At 43.4% G+C, this 21,178-nt stretch overlaps 1 protein-coding gene across 1 annotated transcript; it reads left to right on the top strand.

Annotated features, from left to right (window-relative positions):
• The first annotated feature begins 4,458 nt into the window (after nt 1–4,458).
• Nucleotides 4,459–6,390, top strand: SLN (sarcolipin). Its single transcript, XM_065730348.1, has 2 exons — nt 4,459–4,541; nt 5,767–6,390. The coding sequence occupies exon 2, from the start codon at nt 5,873–5,875 to the stop codon at nt 5,966–5,968; it is 96 nt and encodes a 31-aa protein (XP_065586420.1). The 5' UTR covers nt 4,459–4,541; nt 5,767–5,872; the 3' UTR covers nt 5,969–6,390.
• The last annotated feature ends 14,788 nt before the right edge of the window (nt 6,391–21,178 follow it).

The following is a 21,178-nucleotide window of genomic DNA, read 5'->3' as shown; positions in this document are numbered from 1 at the left end:
AGCAGTTAAAAGACAGTCAGTAACAAAAGACAGAAACTGAGGTCTGTCTCTCTTTCCTACTTCTTGCCTTCCCTGAAGTTTGTGGTGTCTTAGAAGAAATTTGAGGATGTCTTCTTTCCCCACTGCATTCAGGGCTGCATGCAGTCTTTTCTGGGACAGAAGCACTGATCTGGGCTTCCTGCGCTGCTCTGGGGGGTTGTATTCTAAGTGACAGTACTGCAGCTTTTATACAGCTGGAAACACTGGATAAAAATAACTGAAGAGTGTTTTCTGTCTCAGGATTTAATGTGAAAAGAAACCTAGAAATAACAAAGCTAAAAATGAAAATGATAAGCCTAATAAAATGTAATAACAAGTCTAAAAATAAATGAAATCTGACAGAGAACAAGGATCTGGCAACAATTATAAATGTTTATGGGACTTGTGGCCCACACTTTGACTATAGCAATCTTCTTGAAAGCATTTTTTTTCTTATTATCTTGGATTTTCTGCTCATATTCATCTCACATAACTGTAGAAACACAGCAGCTAAAAACTTTCCAGAGTGCTGTAAATATCTATTTTATGCAAAATAAATTGCCCTCTAGAGTCCTGTTTCTCCCCTCTGACTGTAGCGCGATATTTCAACTTAGAAGAGATGAATCCCATTCACAGACACAAAAAATAGTGATACTTCCCTGTTGTGTTCCTGCTGAGGAACAGCCTTGCTTGCAAGTCAGTGTGAAGTGAAGCTGAATATGAATGAATGAATGTGAAAGCATAGTGATGAAATTTGGAAGTTTTATGAACATTTTAGTAGGGAGAAGAGTTGTGAGCAACAAACATTAGCAATATGGGGCAATTCTGCTCTACATGTCCAAAATATAAATCATGAAGATCCTCACAGTGCTGCCATCTCATTCTGGAGACGCTATCCACAGGGGCTTTGCCTTGTAGATAGTATGCTTTGCACACATGCCCCGAGGATGCAGAGAACTGGATCCAGTTCTTCACTTCCCACAAGCACCTGTCACTACAGTAAATGGCAGCCCAGTTTGCTGTGCTTTGGAGAAATGGCACCAGTGATATCTGAAGAAAAGTTCAAAACCTCTGGCTTGATGGAGACAATGAGATAGGTGCAAGTGTAGTTGGGATCTCTGGGCAGGATCATGGCCTGCAGTTGGCTTTGGAAAATGTGAAGTTCTATTCTTCTCATTGGGGAAGGAGCTCAGCACTGCCAACACATTTAGCTTTTAAATAAAAGACTAAATGGGAAGGCTTAAGGCACTTGTGTCTAAGCAAACTGAGTTGTCTCTCTGCAGCAGCAAGACAGGTACCTGGCTCTCAAAGAATGAGCATTTCAGACTTGCATTGGCAAATGTGTACAGATAGAGCATGCTGCTGCAAACTTATCTTCACACAGAGTAAGGGATCAGTGTTATAAGAGGGTCTTCTAAGAACATACAATTACCCAAGAGAGTAAGTGCCAATTTAAAAATGATCTCATTATTGCCAGATTAAATATGAATCTACCCTGATTATGTAAGAAAGGCTTCAAAAGATTATGTATTGCTTGATTATTAGGCTAGGAAGAACTTGAGATAGTCACAGTGACTTTAAATATAGACTAGAGCCTTAAGTTTGAGTATGTGAGGCATGAGAAGGCAGCTTTGGCATAGGGCATGTGAAAGCTGAGAACATCAGATCTGTCAGAAAAAGAAGGAAAAATAAAAGTGTCAACAAGAAAAACATTCAGCACAATATTTAAACCTTTGGGGCAACATTAAAGTAGATACACTGAGTCCATTCTCCTATTTTCCTTCTTTCTATTTTCCTCCTTGGTATTACATCACTTGGCTCTCCTTTTGAGACACAGTCTTTAAAGCCTTCGTAGTTTCTGTTCATAAACATTAGAGATATGATTTGGGGGATGGTTCAGATATTTCAGCCTCTGTCAACTGCAGACTCTAATCCAGAGCATACTGGAGTTAGACATTCCAGGCACTGGTTGAATTGGTAGTCTATATACAGGCATGGACCATAGCTCAGGTGTGTTTATTGGTAACTTCTGTTCAGTGATATGTCTTTTTTTCCTCACAAGTATTTGTGAAGCACATATACATGTATATATGTATACAATCTGGCACGTCTGTAGTTACCTGGGACTAGCTTTGTCCGCCAGAAAGTGTTTCTTAGCTAGGAACATCTCAATTCTAGCTGTTTTCATGTTGCTGGTTGGCTGAGGAAAGTTAATTTCTCTGCTATATAGAATATTTCAGCTTGCTGTTTCTTTTTTGTAGTGTTAAAATATGCAGAACGTTGTGTAGAGAAGCTCAACTGTGAACAGCTTCTCTGGTCTGGGACAATTCCCTGGTGAGCTACAACAGAGGCAGGAACAGACCCTTGTGTCAAACGGGTGTGCTGACACTGAGCAGTGGGAGGCCCATAAGCACAACCCTGCCTGCAGTGCCAGCCTGGTATTCCCAATAGGCTGTATCCCAAATATGTGAAGATACTGTAGCAAAACCACTTTACATTTGCTCCGTTTCTATCTGCTTTCCCCAAATTTCACTACCAGGCATTTTGCTGGGTTAGATGAACTTTTGTTCTGTCTGCTGATGAATTCCTGAGATCCCATATACTCCTTTAGGTTCTGCTGTAAGATTGCAGCCCAGCAAATCTTTGCCTGAAGAGAAAAAGGAAGGATATGCAGGAGTTAGGGTGTTCACTGGTGGTGTTGATTCATGATGCTGGCAGGTTACTTCCCTGCTTCCAAGAAGGGAAGTGTTTCTAGCTGACATGGACAAAGTCCAAGGGGAAGGAGGTGTGCTCGCAGACCATGTGGGGAAGAGAAGGATATGGGGCAGGATCAAGGCAGCTGTGCTCCTGGCTGCCCTCAGGCTGGGGGGAGAATTTTCAATCCGGATTTCCCAAATCCCTTGTAAAGTAGGGGGACACCAGCAAAATGAGGGCACTGGCTTCATCCAAGTTTTCCCAAAGAAGTCAGGCACTGGTTAAGCCTTTGCTCCCTCCTTTGTACCGTTCTGCAGAGGACACCACCCACTGATGTTGGCTTTCGTGACCCTGCTGCCAGCGTGTCTCAGAGGGCAGGAGAAAGACAGCCAGGCCAACAAAAGGAAAGACTTCTGAGGTCCACTCCCTGCCCCCGGTGATTCTATTTATGGAGCTCACCCAGCAAAGCCCAGCCAGCCCCCTCCGCCTCCCTGGTAACCTGCAGTTATTTGTTGTGGTTTGTTTTCCCCCGGGCCGGGTTCCCGCCGGCCAGGCTCCCTCACCCTGCACGGCAGTGATGTCTGAGAGTGCCAGGGGATGGTTAAGCACGGGGAGGGGGTGTCACAGCCTACTCCAATACGCCTGAGTGTGAATGTTCTGAAGGCATGGGGATCAGCAGATAACCTCCATCCTGCGTGCTGGGTGCTGGCAGGGAGGGTGGGGGCCAGATCTGCAGCCAGCTTTGCACACTTTGGCATGGCTGGGACCCCCTATGGCATCAGATGTTGGTCCCTCTATGGAGATACTCAAGCAAAAGCTCCAAGTGGGAGCTTTTTCCCAAGGGGGGATCTTTGGCAGCACAAAGTCAGCTCCCAGCTTGGCCTAGCCTGCCCTGCTGAGACGCATTGCTTTAAAGGAAACAAATGACCATTTCCTGCCATTTCCTTTCGTTCATGTCTATAACAGTTTCTAGCTGTGCCGTGGGCAAAATTAAGGTTAGGGTTAAGCTACTTAGGCTGCAGAGCAGAGCGTTTTCTGGGAGAAAACACCTCAGGACCACAGAAACACTTCTGTGCATGCGGTGGCATTGGAGCGTTGATAGCAATGTGGAAAATCGCAGAGGGAATAGCACACAGGTGGTCGGGGACTCTTCAGTGCAAAGGGTGGTTCTTTCCAAACCTCTTTGACTCAGAGTTTTCTACTCAGAAAATGCTCCTTGAATTTGTTAGGCTGTGGTTAAACACAAAAAATATTTTGCTCCTCTTCTCTTTCTTTTAAACACATACGAACATAAGACTGTAAGAATTGCATAGATTTGTAAGCAGCAGACCAACAGCCATGCTGTACTGAAGAAGTTAACTGTGCAGCAGTTTGAAATGATCATCAGAGCTGCTGAAATCAGCGCATGAGCTCCTGCACTTGGCTCTTCCTTGCCTTTCCTCCATGCTGGGTGAGAAGACCCCCAGGGGCCATGAGAAATGCCCTTTAAAATCCCATTGCCTCCCAAGGGCAGCCTGCAGCCCTGCTCCCACCACAGCACGATGTAAGGAGAGTTGAAGTGAGTAAACCAGCTCGTAGACCCCACAGCTTAAGCAGCCTCAACCAAGCCCTGCAGCCCTGCTTAGCCCTTTTAAAATATTTTGGGGGTGATGTCAGCACCTGAGCTGCCAATGCACTTGTTGCTCTCCTCCCTCAGACTACTTCAGTTCCCACAGTGGGACAGGGCACCAGACTGAGTGAGAGATAGGCAGAAGCCGAGAGGGAAATTGTATCTGCAGTGCCACAAAGCCCCAGAGGGAGAACTGCTGGGATCCATTTACCTTCATAAGGTAAAAAAACCAACAAAACAACTTGGCTTACTTATTAGGTCAGATTTTCTCTTGCCCAGGGGTACGTGAGGCTGGCAGATCTGTTTGGGAATGGAGGAATTTGTTAACTGCATGCAGTAGACTTTTAATATTTAATCTGCAAACTCAAGCAGTTTCTATTTAAACCCTCTGCCTTCGTTCTGGTATGGTCCCAAGGCTTCTCCTGTTTGCACTGTAGGTATGACAGCCCAATCTAGCTTCTCTTCTCTTCGAAGATTTTTGCATGCTGAAATTCTTTGTTTGTCTAGAGCTTATGCCTCATTTGTATAAAGGTTTTATTTTATTTACATGGCATGCAGATAGAATTTGTGCATGACATTCCTCATAAAGCATCTTCATTTCTCTGTATGAACTTAAGAACAAGAAAAATTCATAACTTGCTGTGATAAAGTAAAAAAACAACCAATAACCAACAAAAGAACTTTTGAATATAACCTGAATGGATTGCTAGAGACCTGGAGAGGTTTGAAAGTGCAGGGAAGTCAGAAGTTGCTTGTGAAAATCCTATTTCATCCTCAGGATTAACTCGCAATATTTATGAAGTTCTTCAGAAATGAAAATGTCTAACCTTAAGTCCTCCTTGCACTTGTAGTGGTGCCATCAATAATTCACCGCTTTCTCTTCTAACTTTTACAGAAGAAGTTGAAATTCTTTTTTTTTTTTTTTCCAGCTGTAGTATTTCTGCGCATAATTTCATTTACAGCAAAGATTATTTTAGGAATGTTGGATAAGTGTCCGAGATAAAAACCCAAGAGATTTATTAGCTTTATTAGCTTTAACAAATTCCAGAGATTTATTAGCTTTTCTTTAAAATATGAGATAGGCAAACAAACGTAGGAGTTTAGAGAATGCTGAACAGAAGTATATTTATAGTGTACATCAACTTGAAATAACACATGGGTTCGGGTGTTACTTATTTGAAATGTTTGCACAAAGCAGAGCAAAATTCCAGGGACTGCTCCCCCTTGGGAGAAATGCTTCGGGGTGACACTGAGAAGGTTTCTTGTCAAATGTTGGCAGTCCCAGGAGGCGATAAGCTGCTCGAGATGGCCGGTGCTTTGTAGCACCTTGGTGCTAACTATCTTCTAGGCACAAACCCCAACATTTATTCATGCTGATTTAGACAGCTCTTAAGGACTTGCCTTCATGTATCTGTTCTTCATGTATTTTCCTTTTTCCTTACAAGAGCCTGTGACCTGAAGTCAGAGCTCAAGGACACTCCCCTGCTAAGCCCCTGCTGGCTTCCACTTGTTCTGCTCGCTGACCTCTGCTTACCCCAAAAGTCCCCCAGAATGGAGCGATCCACACAAGAACTTTTCCTCAACTTCATGATTGTCCTCATCACGGTGCTGCTAATGTGGCTTCTGGTGAAGTCCTATCAGGAGTAAAGGACAGTCACAAACTCTCGGAGCTGGTCTGGGTCTCTCTGGGCAGACACCAACACCACTGCACATCTCTGTTATGAGCTTTTGATCTATTCGAGATGCCGTGATTTTTTTTACTCTCTAGCCTCTGTTGCCTGTGTTCATGTTTGTAATGGGTCTGTGATGGTGTAATTATTTTATTCTGCACTGATCCAGCTGTAAAATGCAAGATTCTTGGAAAATGTCCTATGTGGCTGTAAGTCCTGTGCCCCTCTGCCCATGCGCCCTCTTCTTTGGTGTCAGAGTAGGGTATAACCCCTGCAGCATGCAGTGGGGCTGTCCGTTAGCCAGCATAAAGGGTACAGACTTGCTTAGCAGAAAGAAATGTGAAACCCTTGCTTTCGCTTGATCTTGTTTCACCTCAATAAAGAACATGTAAAACTGTTTTTTGTAGCTTGTCTGACTGCTGTTCCCTGGAAGACCCACTGATAGCTGCAGCATGGTGCATCACACAGCTCTGGTGTTTTGTTTGCCTCTCTCACCTGGATTTTTATTTGCACTTTTTATCAAAAATTGCTGTATAGTAACAATTGTGATCCTGCAGGTTAGCTGATGCTCAGCCATACAGGATGAGCCGATTCCAGCAATTTTTATGTCCTGTGTGACTTATGCTACCTGTGATGTGGAGGTGAACTTCCAAGAGAACCTCTATCTCATAGATAATTGCATTTTCTGAAGCTGGATTTTGGATGAGGATTCCCAGAGTCCCATTTAGGACCGAGCTGTGCTTGTTGGGGCTGTGCCTGTACAGAGGACCTGATGCTGCACTGCAAGGGAGTGGAACTAGTTGGTATTTAAGGTCTCTTCCAATTTAGGCCATTCTATGATTCTATGAACTTTTTAAGTCTTTTCCATCTGGACTACTCTACTCTACTCTACTCTACTCTACTCTACTCTACTCTACTCTACTCTACTCTACTCTAATCTACTCTATTCTGTTCTAAAAAGCACAGTTTTCCACAAGAGGGCAGCTGTAGAGGTGCCATGCTGCTGGCACAGATCTCTTAGCTTTGCAGGAGCCTGTGTGAGCTGGGAAAAAACTATGAGGCTGTGTTTAGAGCTACTGAAGTCAGCTCCCTGGGGTTTTTAGGTAGAGCTGTAACTGCTGCAGTAGCCTTAAGGAAACAGAAAAAGTAGTGTGTGATAGCACTTTGTTAAATGTGTCTGGTGCTTAGCAACAACTGGGAACTGCCCCATTGTCCTATTTTATTTTATTTTTTGTCTAACCCGGCGTCTACCCACTCCTCCAAGAAACTTTGTTGCTGGTGCAATGAGAAAAATCAACTGTTGTTTGTTCCTGGTTATGGCTAAGGATGAGGCAACCTCCTCCCAGGAAACAGTGAGAAAACTGAAATACAGAAATGATTTTGAAGTCTGTCTCTGCAAACCACCTTGCCCCATACTGCTGTAATTTAACTAATTTACACCGTCTGTTTGTGTTCACAGGCTATGGCATGCAGGAGTGGCAGGCAAAGGACATGGAAAGATCTATTTTTAAATATGGTGAATACTTGATAATTCAGCATGAAAGACTCTCATCTTTCATAAGCTGTGACTCCTTGCCCCTGCTGAACACTGAGTCTCCAGCCAGCATTGTCAGACCCTTCCTGTGGATTAAAAATAGATCCTCGGGTTCTCCCACACATCACAGCTCTCACCAGGGACCTTGCTACCACGTGGGAGGGCTGAGGCTTTTAAGCCAGTGCCAGAACATGAGAGCATTTCCCGAAGAGAGTGATGTTGTGAGCAAATCAGCTCACATTTGGTCTTGTCACAAGCTAGACATGAAAAAATGGAGGTATGGGTTTCCTGGCTGAGACAGCAGTGGTGGGGACTGCCACAGCTCTAGGTGGCTCTGGTAGTTTTCAGGTAGGAAGAAAGTCAGAGTATGGGGCACCCATAACTTTTAGCCATCAGCCTTTTCTGGAGGCGTCTGTCTTCAGCATGAGTAAGGGTAATTGAACTCGTTAGAATGTGGATGCTGTGCAAGTCATTTTCTTTTCAGGCACTAGTAATTCTTAGCAGATTTTGAATAATATGTTGGATTATTTGCCTACATTAAGTTACGTTATTGTCCTAAAACTGACAGAAAAAGTCAATTCAGCCAACAAAACTAGACGACCTGTTGTGACATAACTGCACTGGTCCATAGACACATGAGCGACAAAGAACATCATCCAAATCACAGAGTCATAGAATCATTAAGGTCAGAAAAGATCACTGAGATCATGCAGTCTAACAGTTCACCCCCCACCACCATGTCCACTAAACCATGTCCCTGAAGACCACATTTCATGGTTCTTGAATCCCCCTCAGGGATGGTGATTCCACCACCTCCGTAGGCAGCCTGTGCCAATGCAGTGCTTTTTTGGAGAAGTTTTTCCTAATATCCAACCTGCCCCTCCCCTGGCATAATTTGAGGCCATTTCTTCTCATCCTATAAATTTACACATACAGGCAAATTCCCCTGTTTGAGGACCCTGATGTAGATTTTGGAGTCTCAAACCCTCTCTGGTATCTTTCTGCTGGCCAAAGGTGTCCTCGAAGAGTGGTGATTCTCTGTGTTTAATGATTTTTCTCACAAGTCCTTTGAAGAATAAGGGAGATTGAGAACATCAGAGCAATTCTGTGCTAGTGGTGATTTGCCCTTAGTTTATTGGTATAATTCTTTTAGGCAAAACATACATTTAAATTGTTCTTACAAGGTGCACTCTGAGCAACCTATTCCAGCGTCTGTCCACCCCACTAGTGAGAAGGTATTCTCTTATGCTCAGATGCAATAGCAGAGGGGCAGTCTGACATGGAAGTACGAAGCAAGAAGTGTCATTGAATTCCTTCATGCAGAAAAATTGGCACCCACTGACATCATCAAGCAGTGCTATTGTGCTCTTTGTATCTGTTGTAGCTTCCGTTGAAATAAACAGGAGGTGTTACTTTTGGAGCAAATTGAATAGACAATGATTGGATACTCCTGAGCTGTCTCATCTCCAGGTTGAGCTGGCCCAACTCTCTCAGCCTGTTCTTCCACAGCAGCTACTCCAAGCCCTGATTGCCTTCATGGTCCCTTCTGCTGCACTCTCTCCAGTATGGAGTACTTGTACTGGGAAATGCAGCACTGGGAGCAGCACTCCAGGTGCAAGGGTTCACTGCTGGCTCATGGTCAGCCTGGTGTCCTCCAGAGCCTTCCCTGCAGAGCTGCCTTCCAGCTGGGTGGCCCCAGCTTGTCCTCATGCATGGGGTTATTCCTCCACAGGACTTGGCATTTCCCTGTATTGATCTCCATGCGGTTCCTGGCAGCCCATTTCTCAAACTAGTCCAAATCCCTGTGCATGACAGGATACCCATTTGGCATGTCAGCCACCCCTCCCAGTTTTGTATCATTACTTCACATCTTCTCATACATAAATTATTTACATACATACACTTATATACTACAAATCATTTTAATAAACCCATAACTGTTTTAAGTTACAGACTTCCTTCTCTTCTTTATGGCTACACACAATTTATAATTACGCACCACCTAATGTACTTATTGTGCAAGTTCTCATTTACATCTGCAAGCTTTTGGGGTTTATATATAACGTGTATACATAGATAGAAGAATTTGACCTGTTCTATGATTGATATAGAGTGCATAGGCACGAACTCAGCTCAGTACCTTCTCCTGGAGAGGACTGAGAAAGTGACGCTGTACTCACCCTCTTACCCCACCTTTGTCAGAAGGCATTGCTGAAACTAACAAATTTAAGCAAATCTGTACCTGCTCTTGAAACTGAACAAGGCACCTTTTAATTCTGGTATCTATGTACAAACTGATTAACCTCATCAAGAACCAGAAGTTCAGTAGTGGCATTTCCATTCATTTTACTGGGCTTTGGACTAGATCTCAACCATCATTTTTTAGATGTTTGGACTGCAGAAATTTGATTCAAAACCAAATATGGTAATACAGAATTGCTAAGGACATAGCACTTCACTCTGCAGAAATCAGAGACACAGGATGTGCAGTATGATCTTGGGAAAAATCAGACTGCTGGTTTGGGAGCCTGGGTAGCAACCCAAGAACCATACATTAGACACCAAGTTTTAAAATCTTTTGTTCACAATAGGATTTATGAAAATGCTTCTATCAAAAATGACTTCAGTCAAAACAGTTTTCTGTCCTGTTCTTTTTTTCTTTTCTTTGTCTTCTCTTCTCTTCTCTTCTCTTCTCTTCTCTTCTCTCCTCTCCTCTCCTCTCCTCTCCTCTCCTCTCCTCTCCTCTCCTCTCCTCTCCTCTCCTCTCCTCTCCTCTCCTCTCCTCTCCTCTCCTCTCCTCTCCTCTCCTCTCCTCTCCTCTCCTCTCCTCTCCTCTCCTCTCCTCTCCTCTCCTCTCCTCTCCTCTCCTCTCCTCTCCTCTTTTCTTCTCTTCTCTTCTCTTTCTTCTCGAATGGTGTTTTTGTTAAGGAAAATTGAAATTCCAGAAAAAAAATCACAAGTTTGGCAGTTCTCTGTCAGTGAAACCACATGCATTCCTTTTTGTGATTCTAACACAACTCTGTGACTCTAGAGTACATCACACACTGCTACCTGTACTGTAAAGGCTGTAAAGAGGAATTTTATTACCCAGAATTTAAGACTTTCCCCATCCTTGAAGAGTAAGACTTACCCCATTCTCTCAGTGGGTGCTGATGCATTGGAACACGTTGCCCAGAGAGGCTGTGGATGCCCCATCCCTGGAGGCATTCAAGGCAAGGCTGGATGTGGCTCTGGGCAGCCTGCTCTAGTGGTTGGTGACCCTGCCCATAGCAGGGGGGTTGAAACTAGATGGTCTTTGTGGTCCTTTTCAACCCAGGACATTCTATGATTCTACGCTATGAATCTAGTGGTAAAGACTGCCAGTTTCAAGCAATGCCATGTTTGAAAAGCAGTGGTGTTCATTTTGCTTCTAAACTAGGCTGCTGTAGACTGTGTGGTTCATGCCCACTTTCCCCTTTAGTTGCCCAGACTCCAAATCAGGGAATGTGTATCCTGGAAGAGATAACCAGCAACTCTCATGAAGCACTCATCACCTCTGCCCTGCAACGAGAGAGAGGAGAGGATGGAAAAAAATAATTGACACTGAGGAACCACAGGTACTGCGTTTCTAAGTGGGCTGACTGCAAACAATTATTTTCTTACTAACATTTTTAGCCTGTACATTCACTCAAAACTAAGTTTTCATAAAAAGTTTTCACAGTATGTGTGTGTTGGTGTGCTTAGAATGTGACAGAAAACAAGGGATGGAGAAAGAAAGGCAAAAAGAAGATTCTAGCTATGCCAAGATGACATTCCTTTGTACACATAGAAATTTTCTCTGGACCAAACCAAGAAAATATAATGCATAAATAACTTCCTTGCTACATAGCAAGTCCAGCACTGTTCTATTTATACAACTGCATTTGGCAGTGTCCCAAAGGCAATAGGCACCTTTGCAATTCAAGAACTTTGCACAGTAATTATCTATATTTTACTGGTGCAGCAAGCTAGGAAGGATCAAGAAGACTGACAGTTGATCACGCTTTGGGATTCCATCGCTAGGGCTCCTAAATCATTCTTCACCTACACAGCTGAGCTAGCCTCCCCCTTGTGAGGGCTTACCTCTCACAAGGCAGAGCTGGAAAAGCCTTTGGCATCCTTCCCAGGGCTGTATACAGCTGCTGCTTGAGCCAATCAACTCTGACCTCTTAGCTTAACAGTTCAGCTGTCAGCTTCTAAAGAGAGATGACAGTATTTTCAAGCAGACTCCATTGTTCTTATCAGCTAATGCTAATCTCTGCTTGCACTTGGCTTTTTGGTGAGGGAGTGTAAGGAAGTATAAACTTAGGCAGAATGAATGGTGACATTTGTTGACAGTCAGTTTGTGTTGATGTGCTGTCTGTATTGCACCAATACTCTGCCAGCTCTTTGCTGCAATGGGTGGGTGAGGGTGATGAGTGATAATAATTTGGCTTTGGCAGCCATTGTTAGCCAAATCACTGAGTCATAGAATCACCAAGGTTGGAAAAGACTTCCAAGATCATCCAGTCCAACCGTCCACCTACCACCAATATTTCCCCACTAAACAACCTGGCTGTACTTTCACCTGTGGACCAACATAAAGATTAAACTGAAACTATTCAATAAGACATAGTCAACTTTATGTCATGATGAGGCTAAGTAAAATTTTCCATGAGAACAGAAAGCAGGAACCTGTTGTGTAGCAGTCATACCCTTTACAGTCTTTCTCTGTTGAGGCTGTACTCAGCTGAACACAGAAAATACCAAAGACTCCCCTACAGGCTTAGGGAAAACTTGTCTGCATAAAAAGCAAGCCTCAAAGCTATACTGCTCATCTTCTAGATGCAAAGTCATGGAGAGATTTGGTTACTGATCCCCTCCACAAAGTGTGCAAATGTCATGCTGGGCTCTAATTTAAGCTCGTTTTTAAAAGAAGTTATCATTTCTTATGCAGTCAAACATCACAGTCATGAACAGCACACAAGACCAGAATAATAATGCTGCTTTTGAAACATGACAATGTGATAATGACCACAGTCCATGAGTGAAATGTTCTTGTGAGAATGTAGAGGCAAAATCTGAAAAATGAAAAAAAAAAAACTATCAGGAAATAATTACTAATAAAATACTGCTGTTCAAAAAGAAATCAGAGAAATTAAATACAGAATCATAAGGAGGGCAAGGAAAAGATGCTGAGTAACAACAGGACAGCTGCATTAAAAGCTAATAATAAAAGACACCAGAAACAGAAAAGCTGCCACAGAGACTGCAGGGTCTGCAAATAGCAGATACAGAACAGGAGTGCTCCGAGAATATAGGTTTACTACAGGAAAGGTATATTAATTATCTGCAGCAGTGCTCACTGTGGAAAGGCTCAGGAGGGTTTCCACAATAGAACTTATCTGCAGATGATGAGTTGGAGAACTGGTCTCAGCTGAAGAGCCAGAAGTCAATAGAATGAATAGTTATATATCACAAGGAGCAGATGATGTTCAACCAGTGATTTTTGAGGAACTCAGATATGAAATTGCCTGTCTAGTTTATGTGGAGTGTAATTTATTGCTTGTGTGAGACTGGTACCAGAGGAACAGAAGGTGATAATTGCAATATCAGTTTTTAGGAGGACTGCAGAGGAGAGCTGGGGATTTACAGACCAGGAAGTTTCATTTCCATATTGACCAAGCAACCAAACAAGAAAAAAAAAAAAAAGCCTCCCACAGAGAATGTATAGAATTCATAGGTATACGAGTGAAAAAAAATGAGCAAGGTTTCTCCAGAGGGAAACTGTACCTTCTGTATCTATTACAGCTCTGAAAGATCAGTGAACATGTCAGTAAAAGTGAACTGATTGATACACTTAAGAAAACCTAAACTTTCCTGAGATAGGAGAAGGTCTCCCTTTAACTGGCTGCAAGGCAGAAAGAAAGTGGGAATGAACCATGAAATTGCCTAGCGCAGGGAGGTCCAGGAGAGACTGTACTGGTTAGCACATTTACAGGAGGAGGAGATAAATACGAGATTGCAAAATTTGCTGGTGGCACAAATGTCATCTAAAAGAGTTTTAGTGTTGTCTCATTGCCAAATGATAAGTAGCAAAATGGTAGATAGCATTCATGATTGACAAATGTGAAGTAGGCCACACAAGGAGAAAATGCCTTTGACACACACAGTAATGAGCACGGCAAATACTGGAATACAGGAAGGACCAAGGAATAACTGCAGAGAGCTCCCTTATTGCATTGGCTCCATGCTCAGTGTTAGAAAAACTGCAGAGAGGAGAAATAATAACAATAAAAACCATTGTGACAACTTCAGTGTGAGAACAAAAGAAGCAGATGAGATCTTTGCTTGGAAACAAAGATGACTGATGAAAGAAAAAGAACAGTAACAAATAAGGCCGTGTGGACCAGCTGTTCACACTTGCTCAGTCCCTCAAATTAATATAAAATAAAGAAAGTCACTCCAGTGAGCAAGACTGAACTGTAAAACTCAAGTTCAACATGTTCTGAAAGAAAACAGTACAGATATGTTTTTAAATGTTTAGACAAATCTGTGGAAGGAAAAATATTACTATCAAGAGCTGTTAAATATGAGGATAGACTTGCTGGCTCCACAGGAATGTTAAGTCACAGACTATAAACACTGAGAAGGCATTTTAAAGATTTATTGCCCCTAGTTTACCTATCATCAGAGCACCATGGAACTGGCTGCAGGAACTGTACTTGTTCAGCCTGGAAAAGAAAATGTTGCAGGGAAACATCATTGCAGCCTTCCAGTATTTAAAGAGAGTTTACAAACAAAAGGGAAATCAATATTTTCAAAGTTAAATAGTGATAGGTCAAGGAGGAAAGGCTTTAAACTAAAGGAGGGGAAGTTTAGATTAGATGTTGGGGTATTTTTTACTAAGAGTGGGTGAGGTGCTGGAATGGATTGCCCAGAGAGGTTGTGAATCATCCCTGGAGGTGCTTAAGGCCAGATTAAGGAGGGTAGGGTCTGGAAGCCAGGGCTCTTCCCACCACTCCAGCCAAGGAAGATCAGGCCAGGAGCAGCCAACAACAGCTCAGCACAGGGCAGTGGAAACCTCACCGAGGATGGGACCACGCCAAACAGAAGAAAATTGTTAAGAAATGCAACAGTCTTTGAATACACATAATGTAACAGCAAAGGAGAGAGCAATAAAATCTTCTTCATGCAAAAATAAAATAAAATAATTATATATATACACACACACACATATAAATGGTCTTGAATGTTAGCAAAGATTTCCATGAAGTTTTCTTGAAGCCTGCCTGATATATGACAAGATACAGTTGAGCACTATGCTACACTGCTGAGGGATGTGAAGCTACCAGTATCAAACTATGCTGCCAGAGTTTTGAAGAATTGGTCAAACGAGACAAGAAATAAAGCTGTCCTTGCTTGGAAAAAGATACCATCTCTTGTGCCACCAAAGCAAGTAACAAAAACTACACTTCATTCAGTGCTCAAAAGGTCACAGCCCCCAGCCAGCTCAATGAGCACGAATGTATTTTAAAATGGAGATTAATGTTGATAGAAAGTTGCTGCAATTTGCCTCCATGAGATAACAATGTGTAGGTGAATAGGTCAGACTGCACTTTTCTCAGTGATATTTAGAAAGTGTTTCAGTGACTTGGAGAAGTGTTTCCCTGCATGGAAAATGTCTCTCACACGTTAAAGGGGCACAGCCTTGGTGTGATGGTCATACCCTGATTTTCACTAGAAACTCAAACATAAAAAGTAGCTTCCATTCTCCCAGCAGTCAACTAGCAGGAGGGGGCTGAAACAAGAGTGTAGATGGGAGAAAGATGGGCTGCTGGAGGGGGAGATGCTTCCTTTCCCGGCCCACCGGAGCCGGCAGCACCGAGCAGCATCGCCGCTCCCCGCCGCGCCTTGTGGAGCTGTCCAGGGTGCTGAAACGGCGCTCCGGCCGCCTCTGCGGTTGTGCGGCCTTGGATGGATGGAGCAGGTAAGGACGCAGGTGAAAGGAACAAATAAAAAGGCAAAATTCATCGAAGGTACTGACGATACGATGTTAACTCATTGTATTTAGGAACTGAGAAACGTACCAGGCATTAAACAGAGGAAGTTGTGCCCTTTGGCTGGAGTATTTTGATGCATTGTTTAATGGTCAGATTTGAAATATTGCAGAATGATGACATAAAAGGCAAGGCAATATCTTCCATGAGTTAAGTATACTGACTAACATAAACTTCAGTTATGTCAGAGAAGTAGCTGTTAAAGTAGATATATTAAATCCGAAAAATCCTACCCAAAAGTTTTACTCACCAACTAAAAAACATGGTATTTGGCTCTCAAAGGAAGTCCCACCTACTTGTTGTTGCTTTGAAATGGCTTTCTAATGGCTGAAAACTGGAAGAAGAAATTCAGGATTTTGCTCTCTCCCACATTCTAATGGAATTTCATTCATTGTTTTCCATTGCATCTCATCTTCTTCAAAGTGATAAATAGATGTTTTTCGTTCATTTATTGTGATTCTGTGAAGCTGAACTCCTAGTTTCTACATGCCTATGGCTATTTCAGACTCTTTTTTTTTTTTTAATTTGAGGACATGATCTTGCACCAAAAAAAAAAAATTAAAACTAAAAACCTATGCTCTGATCAGCCTCTCTGAATTTTAGGCACTTGATATTACTTCTATACTGTTGACTGTATTTTCAGTAGGAATTTAAGCTGAAAAATATTTTAATGTTAGAAATTATTTTCACTCGAGCTGGTTTTATAAAAGAGTACAGATAAAACCTAGTGTGCTTTTTCAAATACATCTTATTTCAGTTTGCACAATATGCACGTCAGAAGGCTGTGTTGCCATTCAGCAAGACCTGGACAGGATGAAGAGTTGGGCAGAAAGGAACCAGATGAGGTTTAACAAGAGCAAGTGTAGAGGCTTGATGCCTAGGGAGGAAAAAATGCATACACTAGGTTGGGGAATGACCTGCTGGAGAGGAACTCTGAGAAGAGGGACCTGGGTGTTCTGGTGCATAACAGGCTGGCCATGAGCCAGCAGTGTGCCCTGGAGGCCAAGAAGGCCAATGGGATCCTGGGGTGCATTAAAAAGAGCATGGCCAGCAGGTCAAGGGAGGTGATCCTCCCCCTCTACTCTGCCCTGGTGAGGCCTCACCTGGAGTACTGTGTCCAGTTCTGGGCTCCCCGGTACAAAAAAGACCACAAAGTCCTGGAAAGAGTCCAGTAGAGGGCTACAAAGATGATAAAGGGCGTGGAACACTTCCCTTATGAGAAGAGGCTGAGAGACCTGAGTGTGTTCAGCCTTGAAAAAGGAAGATTCAGAGGGGAGATCCACATCTATAAATATCTAAGGTGTGGGAGGCAAAGGATGAGACTGGACTCTTCTCAGCAGTGTGTGGTGAGAGGATGAGGGGAAATGATCACAAACTGATGCATAAGAAGTTCCACACAAATGTGTGTGGGGACTTCTTCACAGTGCAGTGACGGAGCAGTGGCACAGCTGCACAGAGAGGTGGTGGAGTTTCCTTCTCTGGAGACGTTCAGGACCCGCCTGGACGCCTACCTGTGCAACCTGGGCTAGGGAGCTGCTTTGGCAGGGGGTTGGACTCCATGATCCCTAGAGGTCCCTTCCAATCCCTGCAATTCTGTGATTCTGTGATCACAAGATGACCTAATTCAAATGACATAGGGTGAACTGCCTCTGAGCTGTCAGTGCTATACCTGAGAAATAATGGATTACTGTGGTGTAGAAGCTAATTACCATTATGCATGAATCTCATAGACAGTGATTATACACATCCAAAAAATAAAAAAAAAATTAAAAGATGACAAAAGATACTGCTGATAGACAGAGATGTTTAATCTGCATGTATAAATGCAAATTAAGAATATAGAATAAAACACTGAAATGACAGTATTTATCTCTATTATTTGCTGTTCAGGCAGTTCTAAAATGATTTGAATTGCTGCAGGTTCCCAAATGTACTGTACAACCTCCCCATAGCTTTTGGATCTCTACTGGAATTAGAAAGAAGTTTAGTACTCCAAAAGCACTGGTATTTCTACCTCATGACAGTCACTGCCCAGTTTTTCAAATAGGCTCCCAGGATATGAATGCTTAGTTTAGTTTTTAACACCAGGGCACTCACATCACTGATCAAGGGAGACTTTCTGACCCACTCAGTAGGTAGTTGATTTTCACAGCTCCCTCAGACCTGCCTTTTCATCCAGCAAATGAAAGGAGAACACTGTGCTGGGACTATAACTCTTTGCTAAGACCCGGGGCCCTCTATTCTTTGCTGTTGCTGAATTTACCGCTTCTGGCCAGATTTGTAAATTTACACAGCACAGCAGGCAGGTACAACTTTAGCTGATCTCAGACGTAAAATAAAATCATAAAGATAAGATCCATTCTGTGAGTCAGAAGAAGCTGATTCTTCATGGTAAGAGCCTGTTGGGAGCCAGAGTGTGCTTTAGAGGCAGAGCAATCCTATGTACCAAACCAGTAGCAGAGCTGGAGAAGGCCTGATTTCCTAATATATATAGCCATTCACTCATGTGTCTTCCCGACAGCTCTCATCTAAGAGGCAAAACAGTTGGAGGTAGCAGCCTTGAGATGGCCAAACTAAGAGCAACCTTCCCACCCTTTTGTCACAGCAGCATTGTGAGCTGAGGCAGGGCAGAATGCAAGGAGGGGGCTCACTAAATGGGCTGGTTCCTGGACAGACCTCTGCTCCCGGAGTTCTTTCCCTGTTCCTTCTGGGCCCCACAGCTTGTGGGAGGAACACACATCTTCCACAAAACGGCTGTCTGCCAAAAGTATGCAACAGAGGATGAAAGGAAAAGTTGAAGGGTCAGGGGGCCAGACACATGGAAACTGAACTCTATGTGAACTGGCTTAAATTCAAACTAATCAACCAATATGAATGGAAAGCTGGGAGAAAGCAGAGAGGCGGATGATGTTTGGATAATCACAACTGCCTAAAGAACCATGCAAGACTATCCAGAACCAAACCAGCATCACAAATATCCCTGGCAGAGAGAGTCTGATCACTACATTGTTCTCCTTGGCATACTCCTCTGCCAACACGTCAAAGCAGGGGAAGCTGCACCCAGGAAAAACAGGCAAATTTCATGGGCAGCATCAGGCTGAGATCTGGGGCAGAAGGTGCAGAACGCATGCCATTCCTGTTGGTAAGGATAGAATTGACACAATAGGGTGTAAAGTATGTAAAACTATCAGAGAGTGTCCAGAAGATGGCCACTATGAAGATGAGGAAGGGTATAGATGGCAAGGTGTGTGAGGAACAGCTGAGGCCCCTGGTGTGCTCAGGCCAGAGCAGAGCAGCTGAGGGGAGGCCTGATGGCGGCTGCAGCTCTCACAGGGAGCGGAGGGGCAGCGCTGAGCTCTGCTCTGCGTGACAGGCAGGCATGGCCTAGGGCGATGCTTGCCAGGAGGATGCTTTAGTTTGACAAGGGCAAGTGACAAAGGCTAAGGAGTTGAACTGATTCACTGCTGTTAGGGATTTTTTTTGTCAGGTTTTACTGGGAGTTCTCACTTCGGGTTGGTCTGTGGTGAGATGGGCACTGTACAAACGTTTTGGAAGGTGAATTGAAAGGAATCTGCTCAGGACAAAACACATCACCAAGAAAACATTAGAGCATTCAGCTGCTAAATGCCTTTAACCCTCATCACCATGGCTGTTTTCTCAATTCTGTGAGCCCTTAGTTTCTGAGGCTACATTCTCCTGCCTCCCTTCCTGGGCACTACAGACTCAAGTCCAGTGGAGAATTTCTTGTTTCCATGCAGCTCTGCTACTGTCTTTATTCTTTTTTCTGTAGCTTCAGCATTTTTTCCTTGGTTAACTGGCACAATCTTGACAGTTGTTGCTCTGTCAATGAGCCATAGAATCCTCTCTGCTCTGAACTTCTGTCCTGATGTCCATATTACAGTTCTATGTTGCTTAGTTTCCTTACTCCACTCTCCTCAGTTTTTTAAATCTGGGCTGTGCCTACCTCTTGTTATTAATTCATGACTGATCTTTCCTAAGAAGCACAGCCTTTCCTATGCATCTCTAGCAGTTGTCCTTAATTTCTTAATGTCCTTAATTGTCCCTGGAACAAGCAGTATTGTCATGGTCAGACCTATTCAGGACACTGCCGTGCAACCCTTACAGTGTTCTCTGTGTCAGCCTGACCAGTCCCCATTAACCAGACCCACCTCTTTATGAACCCTTCCTTCAACACGTACTTCACATTGTGTTTCCTCTCAAGGACCTTCCATGTTGTATCCACCAGAGATATATCTGTCCTAATTTATAGCATGTTACAAAACCGTGCTCTGTTGTCCATTGGTTCAGTTTTTTCACGGTTGTGTCTGCGTGCCATCTTCCTGGTTGCACTTGCAGTTAGGAGAAGGATACCATAAGCACACATCAAGCCTCCCTGCGTCTCATCCTCCAGCTCCTCATTTCACTCTGCTTCACGGAGCTGGCAGCTGTGCTCACAGGTGCTAACCCAGTGCTCTCCTGTCTAGCTCACCATCTTTGTTTCAACATTATAAGCATTTTGGGGCACAGAACTCCTTTGGTGCTGTGGTTTTAAAGTCCTTCAGTACAATAGAGCACAGGTTTAAAAACACAGCACCACAGATAACAAATCCTCTGCCGTTCCCCATAGTTCATTATGATCTAAGCTGCTGTACCCGGTTCTTGCTCAGAGGCTTTATAGCTAAATCTCCTTTTCTAATTATAGTTCCATATAGAGAAGAACAGTTTCCTTTACTAGAATAAGAAATGACCTGATTTCTCCGCATGCTGCTCGCAGGGGAACGCACAAAGCCAATTCTACTATACTTCTACATGATCTTGTAGGAACACTCCTGTCTAATCTTTGGCAAATCTCAGAAAACCTGCACTGCTGCAAACCAAGGAAAACAATGAATAATTCATTTTCTTTTCTTTTTCAGGATTGTTTTCTGCAAAACATCTATTTTAATAATTCATGTGATTTTTAGCTGCACCACACTGTCAGTGCAAGTGCACAGAGAAGAGACATTTTGTTTTTCTCAGCATAGCCTGGAAGATCCATTAGTGCAAAATTTCAGTTTATATTGGACTAAAATCCAGGGGAGGAGTGAGAGGGGAAAGCCAAGCTGGTTTGCAAGCTGCAAAGGAAATAGGACAGTTATCTGGAAATTAAAGATCATGACAGCCAATCTGAGAACTCTTCCTGCAGTGCTCAGATGGTCATATATTGATCATACCAAGCACAACAAGAGCCGACTATAGGATAGAGAGAAGTATACACAGAGATCCCATACATCCCAAAAGCATCTGCCAAACAGGTGAAGTTAGTACGGATAAAGCTGCATGTGATAACAGTTGCAGCCTGCACCTGACTCCTGCCTTGGTCAGATCTGGCCTGGCAGCAGAGCTGCAGACTGAGGTTCCCTGTGGAGCTCACACAGGAGCATCTCCAATTGGCAGCACCCCACTCCTGCAATAAACCTGCAGTGTTGGCTGCACGCGTGGACAGAACAAAACCTCAGGTCGAATTATGACAAAACTGGAGAGGTCAGCAAACAGGACATTAAAAGCTAACCAGAGTTCATGAAGAGCAGAAATAAGAACTAATGATTTGACTGTA

Source organism: Cyrtonyx montezumae, unplaced genomic scaffold (assembly GCF_038088225.1).
Source record: "Cyrtonyx montezumae isolate F1298 unplaced genomic scaffold, pur_monq_1.0 scaffold_12, whole genome shotgun sequence".
NCBI lineage: Eukaryota > Metazoa > Chordata > Aves > Galliformes > Odontophoridae > Cyrtonyx > Cyrtonyx montezumae.
Note: the sequence above shows the minus strand (reverse complement) of the source record. Positions and strands in the feature narration are given on the sequence as shown.

Excerpts from the sequence above, each read along its gene's own strand:
- SLN (XM_065730348.1), top strand. The coding sequence starts at position 5,873 with ATGGAGCGATCCACACAAGAACTTTTCCTCAACTTCATGATTGTCCTC.